This window comes from Semicossyphus pulcher, unplaced genomic scaffold (assembly GCF_022749685.1).
Source record: "Semicossyphus pulcher isolate SPU_LCO1_2020_fin unplaced genomic scaffold, fSemPul1.0.p SCAF_4, whole genome shotgun sequence".
Classification (NCBI taxonomy): domain Eukaryota; kingdom Metazoa; phylum Chordata; class Actinopteri; order Labriformes; family Labridae; genus Semicossyphus; species Semicossyphus pulcher.
Window position 1 is genome coordinate 25,383,672 of NW_027211715.1, and position 17,762 is coordinate 25,401,433.

General features: G+C 42.3%; 1 protein-coding gene across 1 annotated transcript; it reads right to left on the reverse strand.

Moving 5' to 3' along the window:
• Positions 1-350: 350 nt before the first annotated feature.
• abhd8b (abhydrolase domain containing 8b) lies at positions 351-16,015 on the reverse strand. Its single transcript, XM_069680557.1, has 5 exons — positions 15,986-16,015; positions 6,141-6,947; positions 4,928-5,098; positions 4,381-4,597; positions 351-2,929 (listed from the first exon to the last, which is right to left on the reverse strand). Exons 2-5 carry the CDS (start codon positions 6,935-6,937, stop codon positions 2,657-2,659), a joined length of 1,458 nt encoding a protein of 485 aa, XP_069536658.1. The 5' UTR covers positions 6,938-6,947; positions 15,986-16,015; the 3' UTR covers positions 351-2,656.
• Between the last annotated feature and the right edge of the window lie 1,747 nt (positions 16,016-17,762).

Genomic DNA, 17,762 nt, shown 5'->3' on the forward strand with positions numbered 1-17,762 from the left:
ACATGAACTATTGCACCACTAAGAACATACACACATTGTTATAGTAGTAAAAAACAGTCACAGAATAGCTTTCTAATACTGGCTGTTTGGCCTGTGGAGATTCAGCACAGATGTTAGTAATAAACTGTAAAAAGACTTAAGTAGATACATAGTGTTATCATACATAACTGTTGGCATCTGATGTGCATACAACACACTCAACAAATACTAAAATTCATTTTTGTACCAAACAATACTAATAATATAATAGAGCTTAAAGGGATGGTTCGGTTTGTACTTATCAATAGTAAGTGTACTACATACAGTGGATGCCGTCCAGCACGGCCTGGTGTTTAGAAACCGGCCTGAGTGCCGGCACGGAAGCTAGGCTCTCAACACCAGAGCCGTGCTGAACGGCATCCACTTACTACTGATGAGTATCTCATACAACCCCACTTCAAACAAACCGAACTATCCCTTTAACTGTACTTCTCCAGGTTAAAGCAGCATAGTTTTGGGATTAAATAAATACCATGAACATTAATTGAACAGCAGATTCTTTCATGAAAATGTCTTAAAACGGACTTTTACACTTAAAAAATAAACAAGTTTATAATATAATTTTATTGAATTAGGAATTATTATAAATTGACAGCTGCATAAACATCGCCTTTTTGCAGGAAATAGAACAACTATCAAAATGTGTGATTTTTAAAGAGCAGCTCCAGTCATGTTTTAAGACAAAGCTCTGCTTGAAATAATAAATTGTGTCTGATGTGTTTTTTCTGCAAAATATGTTTAATTACTTTGTAAAAATCCTCCCAAAGCATCTCCTCCTTCTCCCTCATTAAAAATTCCTCTATCTGCATAGTCCCCGCCCACTATGCACATTTCCAACCGCCCCCTCCGTTGCGAAAACAAAACACATCTCTGCCATCGTTTTGTGGCAACTTGTTAAACCTTAGCTAGCTTGAAATGTAGTAATTAGTAGTAGTAACGTTAACGTTAGTAGTCAGTAGTGAGTTTGCAAAAATCACGATGACGGTTACAGCTGGCTCGAGCATCGCTGAAGTGGTTGCCATAGGTTACACATAATGATACGCATAGCATCACCCCGTCCATTAACAGGATTGGCTCCTTAGCTTTGTGACGTCTCAAACCTGCCAATCTGAAAACGTGTTGTTCAGCCTGTCCTTGGTACACTGCAGTTTAAAAGCAGACAGGCCCAGCCACGGAGATGACTGCTGATGTTGTCCCTGATACGTCTTGTAGCACATTAAATATATGAAAGACGCTGCATGCAGCACATGCTACATTGCAAAAATGATAGTTGCAGATTTTTGAATTGCATTAAACTGTAGTGTGACAGTTTGGGGTTTGAGTTTAACATCTCTTATGGTATTTGTGCAATTTTACATCCATTCTGTTCATTTAGGCTTCATTGGTGAGCAGAACAACTTGACTGATCAAACATTTCCTTGATTTCTAGGAAACAGCAAATTTACTTTCACTTTTGTCCTTAAAGTAGGCTACTTAATCATGCTTCACTTGTTCAACTTCACAAGAGTAGGCAGTGGGGCCACTAATCTTGAGCACTTCTAAATAGAAAGAGTGCAAAAACACCTGCGAGCTAGTTCAGGCAGGAAACTCAAGCTGCACTGATTTCACCACAATCACCTGACAAAGACTTCCTCCCAATGTGGCGTCTATTTAAGCTGCAAGATTTTCCGGTCTTTGTCAGTGCCACCGCCGCCCTGCCCCAGTACTGCGCTCATACTTCCAGCCCCACCACCACCCCAGCATCCACCTGCAGGCTCCAGCTAGGGGAAAGGGGGGTTAAGATATTATCTCATCACTCCTTAAAATTCTGTTTTGCTGGTGCAATAAACATTTCAAACTATGGCCAACACAAGTTGTGTGACTGAAATAAAGTTCTGGCTCTCTGAGATGTGTCAAACAAACGCATTGCATAGCTTAATTACTGTGTACCTATTTAATGTAGCACTTTATGCAATGGAAAATCCAGCTACAAACATCCTACTAACAGCTCAGTGCACCACGATCATAATCCTCAACTATATACATCAGGCTAGTTTCAGCAGGTTTCCCTAATATTTAGGCTCAGGTGCTGCTTTACATCAGTCAGTGTTACTGGTAGTCGACCTGGAGCCTTTATCATTTGTGCGTTTTGCTTTCTTCTCCTTGTTTTAAGAAGCATAAATCAGTTCAGGTGATCAAATGTTATCCTTCCTCAAATAGGTGTCGCAGATTAGTCCACAAAAGTCACAATGCATAATGTTGCCGATAGATAACTGTTTATTTTGTGCCCATGGTTGTACGTGCCATTTTGTCTCCTTGCTCCACCTCCCCTGCAGCATCACCAACCTTCACTTCGAGGCCCGGCTATATCTTCACAGCTCTTTGTTAGGGAGCTGTATGCCGAAGATTGGGCCTCCAGGACTCATTATTTAAGCTCCTTTTCAACTGTCCTTCAGATCAGCAGCTGAAATAGCTGGAATAAAAGTTGCATACTTTCACTTGTCCAACTGTTAAATTTCACGTAAACCGGCTCCCTTGGCTTGGCATTGGGTTCAAAAAGCTAGAACCAGCTCCGATTATCAGGTTACAGTGTAACAACCACTGAAAGCTTCAGCTTTAATCTTCGTCGTCTCCTGGTCTAGCTGCCCGACTTTTCCTCTTTGATGCAGTTCGATGAGGCCTGCCTGGCAGTCGCAGGTCTGACCTTGGCAGGGTCAGTTGCAGCTTTTGTGTTGTCATATTGGGTTTTGGCGGTCTCTGGACGTGTCTTGGACTCTTTCTTTGGCGGTGGAAGGGTGGCCGGCTCCCAGAGGAAGAACTCATGCAGGAGTGTGTTTACAGCGTCCGGACACTCCATCATGATCATGTGACTCCCGTCCTCCAGGACCTTCAGGAAGGCCATCAACAGGATCTGACAAAAAGTTGACAGACGTTAGTTGGTTATATTATATGTTTTGTTCTAAGGAACTGGTCGGTTGCTGAATGCAGATCTCTGAATAGGTGAAGAATAAAACGAAATAAAAGGTAAAGTCAAGGGACGAAGTAGATGGAGAAATAAGTTGATGTAGCCACTTATGGTTTATGTGGGCATTGTTGAGTTTATGGAAGGGAGCCTTTTGTAGGATCGTTCACTGTTTCTTTATCAGTGAATGATTCCACAACAGGCTCTAAATCTCAAATAATAGTAGGTAGATGCAACTACACTTTTTTCATACTTGACATCACTCCTGACCATCGTTGATCAAATCAGATCATATCTCCTAACTGAAATTCTTGGTACTTGGTAGCAGTAAAAACAAGCGCAAAAATCACAGAAACACATCAACATTAGCACTTATTTGGAGTCCTATTTCTGGCCCTTCGACATCAAACTCTCCTTTAAGCTCAGTTTTGTTCTCCACCAACTCCTTAAAGGAGCAGTTTGCCCCTGGAAAAAGCCACAGTCAGTCGAAGCTGGTGTTCTCTATAATCGATAGAAGCAATAATATTTGAAATTGGCACCATAGCTGTGGAGAAAGTTGTACAAACAGCTCGTAGTTGCGCCCATTCTACATTCCTACAACACCCAGCATGCATTGCACCCCTCCCTCTGAAAGGAACGGCCCAGCAAGAGACGCTGGAGTGAAATACTACTGTTTCACTGCAGGCAATTGGTCAGAGCGGTACAGGATCTGAAATACGACGAGTATATACCGGAGAATCGTCAAAAAAACATCTTCAGGTCTGCAGTCTACATTTCAAACCTGGCGATTTTGAACGAGACATGACATCGGAGGCGGGCGTTCTAGATTGAGGAAGTGTAGTTTAGTGAGCTCCATGGCGGTTTTACGTAGTCTGGTTGAGGTTTTCCACAGAGAAGCGGATTGCGTCCTCCAAAGGCACAGAGCAACATTGCATTGTTTTCCTACCATAATGTCATTAGCTCCCCATAATAGCATGATAGGACTGAGGTTAAAAATCGTATCTTTAGCAGCTGAATGCTCCATAATGTTTACTAGATAGTTGATAATTTTACAGTCTGCAGAAGGTTTACTTTCACAGACATTTTGCTGAAAACAGCTTCTTGCATCTGGCTATAAGATTGATGTTGATTTAAAACAGGCAATAAAACCAACATACTGATTTATCGGCTGCTAAAACTCTCAGTGGAGGCGAGAGGAACTGCAAAGTAAGGTGATATATCTCTATTTAATTTACTGTTAAAATAAAATAAAAAATTATAGCCCATTGAAATTTTTAACTGACTTCTTTCCTTCCAACAAACCATCTTCCATTCATTTGAATATGGTAGGAAAGCTATGATGGCATACTTTTAATAGGGTCACTTTCCCAGGAACCTGGGGGATGAAGTGGCCTGCTCACCTCCGCCATGCGCTGGTCCTCTTCGATTGGGACAAACTTGTCGTGCATGCCGTGAATCAGCAGGATAGGTACTGTGAGTTCAGCATGGTAGACCTCGTCCCCCTCAGGCCAGTACTGCCCGCTCATCATGGCACGCAGCACAAAGGACGACACGTTGAAGGCATTGTTGTCTCTCAGCAGCTGCTTCTCCTTGGCACCCTGCCGAGCAAAGCCAGCCCTGCAGGAGGCAGAGGGGAGGAGATTTACATGAATTACAAATGGCTTCAAAACTAAACAAAAACTGGATTGGGATGACATTAAACTGTGGGTGAAATGAACACATGCAGTTCAGCCAGATGTAATTAGACTTAGTAAAATATCCCAACACAGCCAACACATAAAGGATTGTTGTTCCAAGCTGTAACAGTTTTTGCTCATCTGATTACGCAGGTTAAACATCAGATCTCTGGACTGATGGACAGGACACGCATACATGTTTCATCTGATGTAAGTGAAATAGAAAGTATGGATTTGGCTTCTTTGGGTTCTTTGTTTCTGTTTGTCTTACTTGAGAAAGCTCCAGGCCAGCAGCGGGGACAGGCAGTGAAGCACACAGGTGGGCAGGTTGAAGATGGAGCAGAGGCTGGGCTCCAGAGCTGTGGGACCACCTCCATTTATCATCACCATCTTGTGGATCTGCTCCGGATACTCGTGGGCCAGGAAGGTGCAGAACGACACACTGGGCAAGCAGAACAGAAGGCTGGTTAGACAACAGACAACAAGGGTCAGGCTGACACGTGCTGGTTGTTTGGGAAGTGTGTTGGAGTGACAATTCTGGCTTTTAGCATCGAAGTTTTTGGATAATATAAAGCATTTTTTTTTTTCATACTGTATGAGTACTGTATCACTATTAAATTAAATAGCTGGAACAGTAAAATAAACAAGTATTAGTTGTGGCAAGTACGCTTTACTTTTCCAATTTTCTTGTTTTCTCGGACCAATTGTCCTAAACCGTAAGCACATAATGTAGCTTTTGCTAAATTAAACAATGTGGCTACATATGGCTCTTACAAGACAAGTGGTAGATAGGTAGTTTGATTTTTCAGTAGGTATATTTTGTTTAAATCGTGTTTTTTGCGAGCCAAAGTTAGCATTCCACTTTATATGACAGTCATCTTCAGTCTTGCCAAGCCTTGACAAGCTAGTGCTAGCGTTAGCTGGTAACTTGGCTTTTTCTAACCTCCCACTCCTCAGCCATATCTTTGAAATATGTTCACTTCTGGCTTCAAAAACAAACATGGAAAAGGCTTAAATATCAAACTCGAGGCTTCAGTCGTCAAACAGGAAACAACACTGTGGAAAAGTCCGCTTCTTATACAAAGTCCATGCTAACCCAGCAATATCTACTGTGCTAACACACGCTAACATTAGCCAACATAATATAGCCTACTTGTTATACCAGACCAAGAACAGCTGTAATTACATAACCCCTGAATGTTTTATTAAACTCTTAGTTTTTCAAATTGTTGTAGATCAGTTAAACAACTAATTGTGCCTGTATAAATGTTTAGTTCACTGAAACTGCCTTTGATGTAAGTACACAATACTGTATGCACGTGAAAAGCTTTCACATACTCAAATCACATGTCTGGACATCTTCTACACCTTTATGTTGTGGGAGATATCAGTGAAGTGTCTGAAACTATGACTATTTATATTTACTGTAACTATTTTCTGCATAACCTGTAGACCTCCTCTGGTCTGCCTCATCTGAAACTTACCCATAAGAATGTCCTATGAGAATATTCCTCTTTCTTGCGTATCTCTTAAAGATCAGTCTCATATCCTCTGCCAGGGCATAGAACGTGTATGCAGCAGCTATCTGTGGTGCTGAGCTGGCACCGTGTCCTGCCAGGTCCGGGGCAATCACCTCATAACCCAACCTGGAAAAGAAGTCCAACTGGCTCCCCCAGATGTCCAGTGAGCCTCCCACTCCGTGAATGAAAAACAAAGCCACGTCTGAGTGTGACCCTCTGCAGGCCGAGATCTTCCTCTCACAGTCGATCACCACCGTACGCTTCGGCTTCTTCCTGCGCCTCCTGGGTTGCTGCGGCTGCTCGGCCTGTGCAGCAGCAGGTGCGTCTCCTCCAGCTCCTGCTTCAGATGGCCCTTCTTTTAAAGGTGAGGCAGACTCAGACGTGGGCTCAGGCATGTCGACAGGAGGTGAGGAGTTGGCACAGTCTGCCAAATCAACCTCCACAGTGCTGTTTGGTTCTGTGTCCCCATTCTGGTAGTTTTTCACATCTCCACTTGCCCTGTCGCCCAAGTTCTCAATGAAAAGCTGTCCATTACGATACACTGTGATCTTCCGTTTGCAGCTGACACTCCCGCCGGGCCCACTGGGTTCCTCCGTCACCGGCCGGTCAGGGATGATGTGTCGAACCCGCAGGACGCGGCCTGGTTTCACCTCCACGAACTCGAAGCCGTCAGCTGGTTCAGAGGTTTCTACAGGGACCACAACGTTGGCCGACTTGGAGGTCATGCAGCAGAGAATACCCTCTATAAAGCTGGTCAGCATGGCTACCAGACTGTAGGGACAAATTAATGTAAACACAGGCACACATCAGCACACACATTAAAACATGAATGAAACAAGGTCAGAGAAAACCAAAGGCATATCCATTTTAAAGGATGTTAACAGGCGAGATGCAATGCAGATTTTTTATAAACATTTTTGTTTAAATTCAGCATACGTATCTTTAAAGAGGGGGTATTATGCTGTTTCACATTGTAAGACATATATATAATGTGTCCAGAGTAAACATGGGGGAGGTTTCAAATCTGTAGGTAAAAGTATGTTGGAGTAATCCCCAGGCTTCTCAGCTCAGTCTGCTGTGAACGCCAGGTTTCACAGTTTTTTCTACACGCTGCACTTTGTGTGCAGCCTCAGCAATCAGAGGAAAGCTGGCTTGTAGGTGCTTGTAGGGTTTCTTAAAGGGACAGAGCTGATTTAGTCGTTTCAGGCAGAGGCTGTACAAGGGCCTGCGCAGAGAGAGAGTTTTTTTTATCTGTAAATTATGCTAAGCTACTCCACAGGTATCAAGAGTGAAATATGAAGCCTGAAATTAGCATAATACCCCCTCTTTAAGGTCTAACAAGGCAGATTGTTTTTATCGTGTATTACTCGCTTCAACGTTTGCTAGCTTACATTCTCCTTCTTCCGTGCTCTTACAGACTCTTACATCACTTCACTTCTTTATGCAATGCGGCAACAACACTTGACTGGCAGAATAGCATGAAACCAGCAGGACGCGTATTACACAAACGATACAAAAACAAACTTGGAAAAAGGGGGCTCCATATTGCACCAGAAAATCTCAAACTTTATAGGGTACCTATATTAAAGTTATATACACCAGAAAAATATCTTAGCAATCTAGATAAACAATATTAATCTTATTCGGTTCATTATGAACTTTGCATCGTTTTATTATCGCCTGACACTGGCGACCATAAACATAAAAATATCAAATTGTATTGTTTAAATATGTGTAATGTTTGAATGCATTATATCAAAATAAATTTACCTGTATGTGGTTTAAACTTAGATTACAAGGAGTGAAGACAACTAAGAGTTAAAATAAAACACCCGCCATATCAATTAATAAATGTTGCATATGTGCAAAACACGAGCAGATGGTGGAGCCTGGCAAGAACAGTTTAAGTCCGTAAACAGACATATTTTTGTTGTAATTGATCATTTTCTTACTTTAACCATCTACAACCATCCAAAAAATACTCAGCTCTCTTACTGAGCTAAAACTAGCAAATACTAAACCAAAAGTTCTTCATTCGAAATAGTATTTTAATGTACTATGAAGATTCTTGATACGGCTATGAGACAGGTTCAAATGAAAGCTGTTGCCTCTATATGAACTACAACAGCCCACCATACCATCACAGAGAAGATCAACTATATTTATACAGTTGTTTGTAATGCCCGTCATCGCTGCCACCAGGTCGGATTAAGACCAAGCCTTTTCCAGGAAGTAGACCAAAAGAGCCTTTGTTTACATTTTGGACGTCAAAGTGTCACAGAGCGTAGTGCGTAAGACAGTTAAAAGGATGAAGGAGATTTTTCCTTAATGAATACTACACAGGGATATACAGGACCAGCTCAGCAAAGAGAGAAGGACATACAGCTTTGTCCACAGGGGGCGCCAAAATAAGTTCTTTACAGCAGCTTTAACTAAAAGTCCATTAAGTTCTGACCATTACAAGTAGCAACGGTAAAAGTAGTAGTTATGCAGAATGGTCATATTCAGAATTATAATTTGTCATGCATTAATGTTAATGCATCAGTAATGTGCAGCTGGGAAAGGCGGAGCTAATTTAAATCACTCAGACAGACAGCTAAATCTAGAATAATACATCATCATTTATGAGTTAATTCATGTTTTACATTAATAATCTGCAAAATAGCTATTCACTAAAATTATTAACCGTATGTAGTGGAGTACAAAGTACAATATTAACCCATGTAATGCAGTGTGAAGTATAAAGTTGCATAAAATCGAAGTATTTCAAAAAAGCTCCAGTCCTGTTTTAAGACACATAAAATGCTCTGCTTTAAATAATAAATTGTGTCTATGTTTTTTGTGCAAAATATGTTAAATTACTTGCTTATAAAAATCCTCCCAAGGCATCTCCTCCTTCTCCCTCATTAAAAATTCCCAAATCTGCATACCCAGCTAGCAGGGAACGTTCCCATAACATTGGCTAACATTACCTACATGTTCTAATAACGTTTGAAAGAAAATGTTTTAATCTAATATTCAAAGAACATTTTAAGGATCATTTCAAATAAAGTTCTTGTAACGTTAAAACTTAACTTATAATAAAACATTTGCTCAATGTTACATCAAAACAAAGGTAGAACATGCTCACTGCAACATGCTGAGGATCTTTTCAGGATGTTCGTACGGCCTGAACTATCAGAACACGATTTATAAAACGTTCCTGAAACATGACTTGTTAACAAAAGAACATTCTCACTGCAACTTTCTGCAAAGGTTTCTTAGAGAACGTTCTCCTACTATTAAAAGGAACATTCTGGGAACCAAATAAAAACTTCCCGCTCAAAACATTACCAGAACATTGCATTCTCAGAACGTTCTTACAAAGAAATTCTAGCTGGGCAGTCCCCGCCCACTATGCACATTTCCAACCGTCCATCCGTCGCAAAAACAAAACACGTCTCTGCCATTGTTTAGTGGCAACTTGTTGAAACTTAGCTGGCTTAAAATTGAGTAATTAGTTGTAGTAACGTTAAAGCTGAAGTAGGTAACATTATTAAAACTCACTTTTTGTCTTATTTGCTGAAACTGTCACTTTAAACATACAGTAGTACAATCTGTGAAAAAATCATGTTCCTCTGGCTCCTCCTACTGCTCCTAAAGGCATTTGTAAGAATCCAACGCTCCGAAACACAACAACCAATCAGAGCTGAGCAGTCTCTCAGGCTGCTGTCAATCACACGCTGCGCAGCACCACTACTCCGCGCATGCTCACATGGTCAAGCTCAATTTCTTCAGTGTGCTCAGTGTCAGCCATTTTGTGTCCACGAAAACAAAAACAACCACCAGGAATGACAAAACTGCCCATCCCTCCATTGCCAACTAGGCCTGTACTACGAAGACCGTTAAACAGAAGAAGAGAAATAAGGAAAAGTAAGCTCAAAGAGAGAGTTGGACTGAGACAGAAATGAGTTAGACAGTTCTGCTCGACAGGTAATTGTAATTGTATTTGTTTCACATTGCTGAGATGTCTGCGGTTGCTGTGACGTTGGGTTACTTTGGTGTTTCAGTCGGGCTAATGTTAGCTTGTTCTCAGTCTGGCTACGGTTCAGCGTTATGTCATGGCGGTGTGTCAGAAAATATCTTTGTGAAGTGTCTAGGCATTGTTTCCATTTCGGACTTTCTCCTGATAGTTATGTGTGCCCGTGCTTTCACGGCTAAATGTTCTCACTTCTCGCTTCAGTGTGTTACTGCTTAGTTGGTGCTGTTTTTCCACAGTCTCTGTTAGCAAACTAAGTGCTGGTGGTAGATTTCCGTTCACAGCATAAACACTGATTTCCACTGGTTTGATGTGTATCTGTTGGTGGTGTTATACAACGGCTACGGTTGTTGTCATTTCACGTTTTTACATAGTGTATATCTGGCTCCTCAGTTGCTGTGGTTACTAGCCTGCGTGCGCATGATAGCCTCCTCTGCGGGGAGGGCTTTGGAGGCAGGACTGAGCGCCGCAGAGAGAGAGGGGGAGGGACATGGAGGTTGTAATCTTTCAAATTTTGAAGTCTGCTCTCTTCTCCATCTTACCTACTGCAGCTTTAACGTTAGTAGTCAGTAGTAAGTTTGCAAAAATCACGATGACGGTTACAGCTGGCTCGAGCGTCGCCGAAGTGGTTACCAAAGGTTGCACATGATGATATGCATAGCGTCACCCCGTCCATTAATGGGATTGGCTCCTTAGGTTTGTGACGTCTCAAACCTGCCAATCTGAAATCGTGTTGTTCAGCCTGTCCTTGGTGCACTGCAGTTTAAAAGCAGACAGGAGTTAACTGCTTATGTTGTCCCTGATATGTCTTGTAGCACATGAAAAACACCACATGGAGATGTTTACAAGGTTTAACACTTGACTGGAACCTTAAATGCACCGCTCAGATAGGTAAACAACTTCATCTGCCTTTACAATCTGTCGACTAATTACACCTCAAACCCTGGAGACTTTGTGCGAGACGTAACTGAGCAGCATCTTCCCTCAGCGCGGACTTTGGGTGTATTAATAGACGGGGACAGTAATAGCTCCCTGCGTTAAAGCTGTCCACCATGTGACCACGCTGCACCGGCACACACGGCCACACCGTCAGTCAAAACCATAAAACTACCAACAGTGAGTTGGGAGACTTTTTGAAAGTATGGCCAAGTAAATATGCTTCTTAAATCAAATTAAGGAATAAAAGAGTTAGATTGTTGCTTAGGTGTAAATTGAGCTCATATAAAGGACATGCTTATGCCCATTCAAATGATCTAAGTTATAGCCGTCCTCACATGTTACACTGTGGCGAAAAAGTCCATTTGCATGTAAAGAATTTAGTAATAATTATGTATTTACAGACACAGCAAACAGGATGTTAAACTGTTGATTACCAGCCATGGCAACACTAAAGCGGCCGAGCAGGGTCTGCAGGTCTCTCTGCTGGTGGTATTATCCTGCCATCCTGTTGCTCCCCTCCCTGCTGCGGGGGATTATACTCTCCGTCTCTGCGTCTAAGTCCACACAACACAATCTGTCTTCCTCCTCTCTGGATAAAAACAGCGAGCAGCTACAGCAGCTACAGCTACAGTCTCACCCTCAATATGATATGTTGCATCTTTTTTTCAGTACAGCTGCTGCTTTCATCAGGGGGATTATGAACACATTGTAATGCAGCATTCCTGCTTTGCTGGCACATCCTTTATTTAGGCAGCAGTGTTGTACAGTGCAGTGTGTGGACCTGCTGCAGGAGGCTGAGCAGGCACCACCGAGGACGACACATTCACCTCCTAATATTATTCCACATCAAAAAACACCCATTATCCAAACACGGTGAGACTTGCCCAACCTCTTTTAGTGACAATATATGACTGAGTTATATTAACCATTAACCTTTGACCCTTGAATATGTCTATCTCTTACTACCAAATATTAAAATAAATGAATAATCCTTTCAGACAGGACAATTCCCATTCATTCACCATGACCCTTTTAAATTGCCAAATCAAATCAAACATAAATGACTGCTTTGTAGAAGAAACCAAAGGCCGGGTTGGTGTTAAAAGTAAGTCCTACCTTCCATCACTACGCTTCTCATTGCAGGCTCGGATTGTCATTATAATCTGCTCTATATATGTAATTAAACGGGTAAGAGTATAGATGCTGTTCAGGACAATCTAGCACCGTAATATGAATACTTTCAGGACAACATCAGTGACTGGCAGATAATTAAGGCCATGTCTACACGTACACGGGTATTATTGAAAACACAGTTTTTGCCTCTTTCGCTTCCAAAAAAAATCCCGTTCAAACAAGCACAGTTATAAAAAATCCCACACCAACAGGCGGCGATATAACCCGGTCATGCAAAGAAGAAGAAGAATGGCGGCCCATCAGAAATCTGAAAAAATCTATCCCGACGCCTTTCTTCCTAAATTTAGTGGACGAGTAACTGTACATATATATGTAAACATGTAAAAAGTCCTGTTCAGCATCACTGTTTTTGTCACGTCCGTCAGTTTGTAAGATATGTCGCCTCATTAGTGACGTGTCGGGAAGGAAAAAATGTTACAAATATAGATGTTATGATATCATTCATCTTGGAACTCAACGGCTATGGCTATAGTCTGACGACGATACAGCCTCTGGGGACAACGGTGAACATGTCGGCCGTGTCCGGTTTAGCCAGCGTTTAGCGATAAACAACTTCTAGTCAAGACTTCCTTTTCCGCGTGCTGCATTAATTAACAGGTCTCAAGTTTGCTGAAATTTCAACATCATGATGCAGATTAGTAAAATGTAAAAAATGAAGCTTTGTCAGGTCTGTCGTCAAGAGAAGAAGAAAATAACTTTTAAAATGCTCGTTTGTTGAACGGAGGTTGGATCGATCATTTCTGATGCATTCAAGGAAGTCGGGAAATCTAAACACCGAACGGCTTTTGTGAAACAGCGTCAGGGAATTTATCTCAAGTTGAAGTTTTTGATCTAGATTTTTAGCTGTTAGCATGCAGTTGTCTGTTTATAGAGATGATAGAGATGATAGAGGGATGTCATAACGACGCATTACGTTCCTCCTGCTTTTGCTCTCCACACGGACTGTTTTTCCTGCATATGCCGCAGCCTGCTGATACGTGATTGGTCAATATAGCAAGGACTACAAACATACCACAAACAGAAACCTCAACCCATATTAAAATCCGGTCACGTGCCTGGTATCAAGAGAGATAATGATACCATCAGTCTTTTTTTGTTGTCATGGCGCCGGTGGAGCAGCAGCCTGTTACTTGCTATTCTGTGTTTTTTTGTTTTTATCTTTTGTAGTTGTCAGTTTTTGTTGTACTTAATGCCACAGTGTTCTGTTGTAGGAGTGGAGTGGACAGTACATGCTTCTTATACGCCTCTTGATAGTGTGATGACAACACTACAGTATGACAGTCCAAGCAGAGGAGTGGATCCAGGTACAGTATTCCATTGGAATTATTTCAGATGAGACGTCGGGGAACTCGAGCTGGATTTAAAAAGGAACGGGAGACACAGAGAGAGAGAGCATGGAGGGGGAATTTTAAACCAGCCCTACCATCTGTTACTATGAGAAATGTTTGTTCGATGGCCAACAAGATGGAGGAATAGGAGACCCTTGTCAGAAGCCAGAATGTGTGTCGGGTAAGCAGCCTTGTGGAAACATGGCTAAAAGACTGTATACCTGACTGTAACACCACGGGAATGCTAAGCAAAAAGGTGGGGGGCATGCTTTGCTTGTTAACAACAGATGCTGTAACCCTGGTCATGCTACCATCAAGGGACAAATATTAGTTTGAGAGCATACTATCTGCTGAGGGAATTCACTGTGGTGGTAGCCATTGTTGTTTACATTCCTCCGTCGGCAAATGCTGAAGCAGCCTGTGACGTAGTACATGCTGTTGTCGCGAGACTACATTCTCTTGTCTTGAGATTTTAACCATGTCTCACTCTCCAAAATACTGCCCACATTCAAACAGTTGAATGTCGATTGCACGACGAGGGGACATGTGACCCTGGACAGTTTATATACTAATGTCAATAATGCATATACAAACAGTGTACAGGCACTAACAGGAAAAACAGCTCCAGTAGGATGGAGTGAAGCGGGTATGGGCTGGCATGAGGAAGATCACAGGTCGAGAGCAGAAGGGAGGGCCGCTGGTTAACGGAGGTCAGCACCTGGCACCTTAACAGATTTGACAATGTTACCCCCCCCTGCCTGTTGCCTGTGGGTCATGCTTCACCTTCCACCATCTCATCGATAACCTCGTGTGAAATCCTCACACACTTATTCAGTGTAATGTCCTGTAAAGGATGAATGAAGTATCTGTCTGTCTGTCTGTCACTGTTGCAAACCTGACTGTATTTGGTACACACATCTCATGGAGCAGGGCAGTGAGTTTGATTCCTCCTGCAGTCAGAGGCTGTTATATAACGACCTGCGTAGATCAGACGCGGTGAGGACTGAGGCCCAGAAAAGAGCAGAGACTGTCGTGGGGATTTAAAAGAACAGTAGGTTCACTGTCCTGCCGGTGAACCTACTATACACTGGCTCTGGCCTGATAGACCCTTACCCACCCAATAATGTTTTACTAAACACTGAATCTGGATCACTAGCTCGCTGTTGTTTGCTTCATTTAAATCAATACATCTATTTATCTTTGAAATACCGTATGTCTTTGTTTGCATGTTCTGCATGGAAACTGCGCACTACAAACCTGAAGACAAATAAACAACTACTGTCTGCATGTTGTCCTACATGAAGACAAACACTGTAACACAACTGATTAGAAACTCGGTTTCTTTGACTGCAATAAGGATGTCAATCAAACTGCATTTACTAGATTGCCACTTTTTCCTTATTGATACTGATTCCGATCCCGATTCCAATACTGAGAGTAACTGTCAATACCAAGTACACCTCCAATACTAATGCATTTATAAAATATACAAAATATTTGATGAATAAAACAGTAATTGCAGACATATGCAGTGACTAACATAACAGTTTCCACTAGCAACAGTGTTGTTGTTTGCTATCGTCATGATAATTAACCTGAAGCCAGTAAATTTAAGGGGGTGGGAGGGTTACTAAATTATAGCATCAGATGGTTGCATTTACAGATTACCTGCATTTTAGGACTTATTGGAGGCCGATATCGATACTGGTATCGGTATCAGAATAACTCTAGCATTAACTTCATAAGAAACATTGCATAATTTTAAAAAGCAACGAGGAACGAACCTCAGCAAAGTAAATTAATGTAAAAATTGGGACCAAATTCAGTTATTTTAATTGGATAAGTACAGTATTGTGATGGTGAAATGCAGAGCAGTAGGGATATTACAAGACATAAAAGGACTAATTCAATACCAATTTGGACAAAAGGAGAAGTAACTGTCCACACAGGAAACAATATAAGCGCTTCACTGCATGCAAAAACAGCTTTGTTGCTTCGGTTGAGTAAAACGTGTTGTTCTCAGTGTTTTGGGTGAAGTCAACGGTCCTCGTCTATTCATTAACAACAATACAGAGTTGAAAAGGCCACTTACTCGTCGGATACAACACATGCCAGAACGGTTCTCCCTTTCACCTGAATCTACTTCTAAAATAAATGAAATGATATAATCTTATAACACTTAATAAACCGTTTGTCTCGTTTAACTTGACGTACAGCGACCTGTTCCCTGTCTGCTGCCGGTTATCTACAGACTATGGTATAGTCTACTCTATAACATAATTTCAAAGTAAAACCAGATGAATAACACGTAAGTACACAAAATGACTTACCTTTCTATTTTCGAAAACTCCGCGTGAAATATGATCAGATAGATGTGCTTTTCTTATGAAGCATTGCGGATGTAGGAGAGCTATAATCTGTGGCAGTCAATCCAATAATCTAATTTATCTGGATTCTGTCGTCCTAAAAGTAGCCTCCACATGGCGGCGGCTATCAATCGACTGACAGCATTTATGAGTGTGTTTCAGAGTCAGATACACATATCTCAGTGTGCCAGCGCTCCGCTTCCATGTTGGAATATTGGTGACGCGCCGCAGCTCAGCTGGATGTCAGAGTGTTTTTACTTCACCGACTGAACCACGTTAACCTCTTGGTTCGGTGAGTGGACGTGAGGAGCTGCCCCCCTGCTGCCGTGTGACGCCTAACAACCAGAGGATAGATAATTAAAGAAATAAAACAACTTCCGCAAGAATTCTGTGGAAAAAAACACACGAAATAATAGGCTATAAATACGTTTTATTAGACTGAAAGTTACGTTAAGTGTAGGCAGTGGGCCTATACATTTTTATAAATTAAATAAAAGTGAACAACAAATTCTTATTTAAAGCTCCTGTGAGGAGTTTTTTGATGGTTATGAAACAGACTGAAATTAATTCTGATTTCTCTATACGACCTACAAAAGCATGCCAGACCATCAGCAACAAGATTGATTATTTCTATATATTTATTTTTAATGACTGAAACTGCTGGCAGGGGGTAGGTGTCAGGGGAAGTGGTCACCTGCATGCTACCTTTTTTGGCTGACATGGCGCAAGCTAGGGGGAGAGAGGGAGCGCTCCCACCCAAGTTAAGATAATCCATCCACCTCACAGGTGTGGCATATCAAGATGCTGATTAGACAGCATGATTATTGCACAGGTGCGCCTTAGGCTGGCCACAATAAAAGGCCTCTCTAAAATGTGCAGTTTTAATGTATTGCAGGGGTCCGGGGGGGTCCGGGGGGGTCAGAAAACCAGTCAGTGACCACCATTTGCCTCACGCAGTGCAACACATCTCCTTCGCATGTTTGTGGCCTGTGGAATGTTGGTCCACTCCTCTTCAATGGCTGCAAAGTTGCTGGATATTGGCAGGAACTCGAACACGCTGTCGTATACGCCGATCCAGAGCATCCCAAACACGCTCAATAGGTGACATGTCCGGTGAGTATGCTGGCCGTGCAAGAACTGGGATGTTTTCAGCTTCCAGGAATTGTGTGCAGATCCTTGCAACATGGGGCCGTGCATTATCATGCTGCAACATGAGGTGATGGTCGTGGATGAATGGCACAACAATGGGCGTCAGGATCTCGTCACGGTATCTCTGTGCATTCAAAATGCCATCAATAAAATGCACCTGTGTTCGTTGTCCATAACATACACCTGCCCATACCATAACCCCACCGCCACCATAGGCAACTCGATTCACAACGTTGACATCAGCAAACCACTCACCCACACGAAAACCGGGATTCATCCGTGAAGAGAACACCTCTCCAAAGTGCCAGACGCCATCGAATGTGAGCATTTGCCCACTCAAGTTGGTTACGACGACGACGAACAGCAGTCAGGTCGAGACCCCGATGAGGACGACGAGCATGCAGATGAGCTTCCCTGAGACGGTTTCTGACAATTTGTGCAGAAGTTCTTTGCTTATGCAAACCGATTGTTGCAGCAGCTGTCTGGGTGGCTGGTCTCAGACGATCTTGGAAGTGAAGATGCTGGATGTGGAGGTCCTGGGCTGGTGTGGTTACACGTGGTCTGCGGTTGTGAGGCCGGTTGGATGTGCTGC

Excerpts from the sequence above, each read along its gene's own strand:
- abhd8b (XM_069680557.1), bottom strand. The coding sequence starts at position 6,937 with ATGCTGACCAGCTTTATAGAGGGTATTCTCTGCTGCATGACCTCCAAG. Across the intron at positions 5,099-6,140 it reads CTCATAGGACATTCTTATGG|TGTGTCGTTCTGCACCTTCC; the intron begins GTAAGTTTCAGA and ends CTGCTTGCCCAG. Across the intron at positions 4,598-4,927 it reads CTGGCCTGGAGCTTTCTCAA|GGCTGGCTTTGCTCGGCAGG; the intron begins GTAAGACAAACA and ends TGCCTCCTGCAG.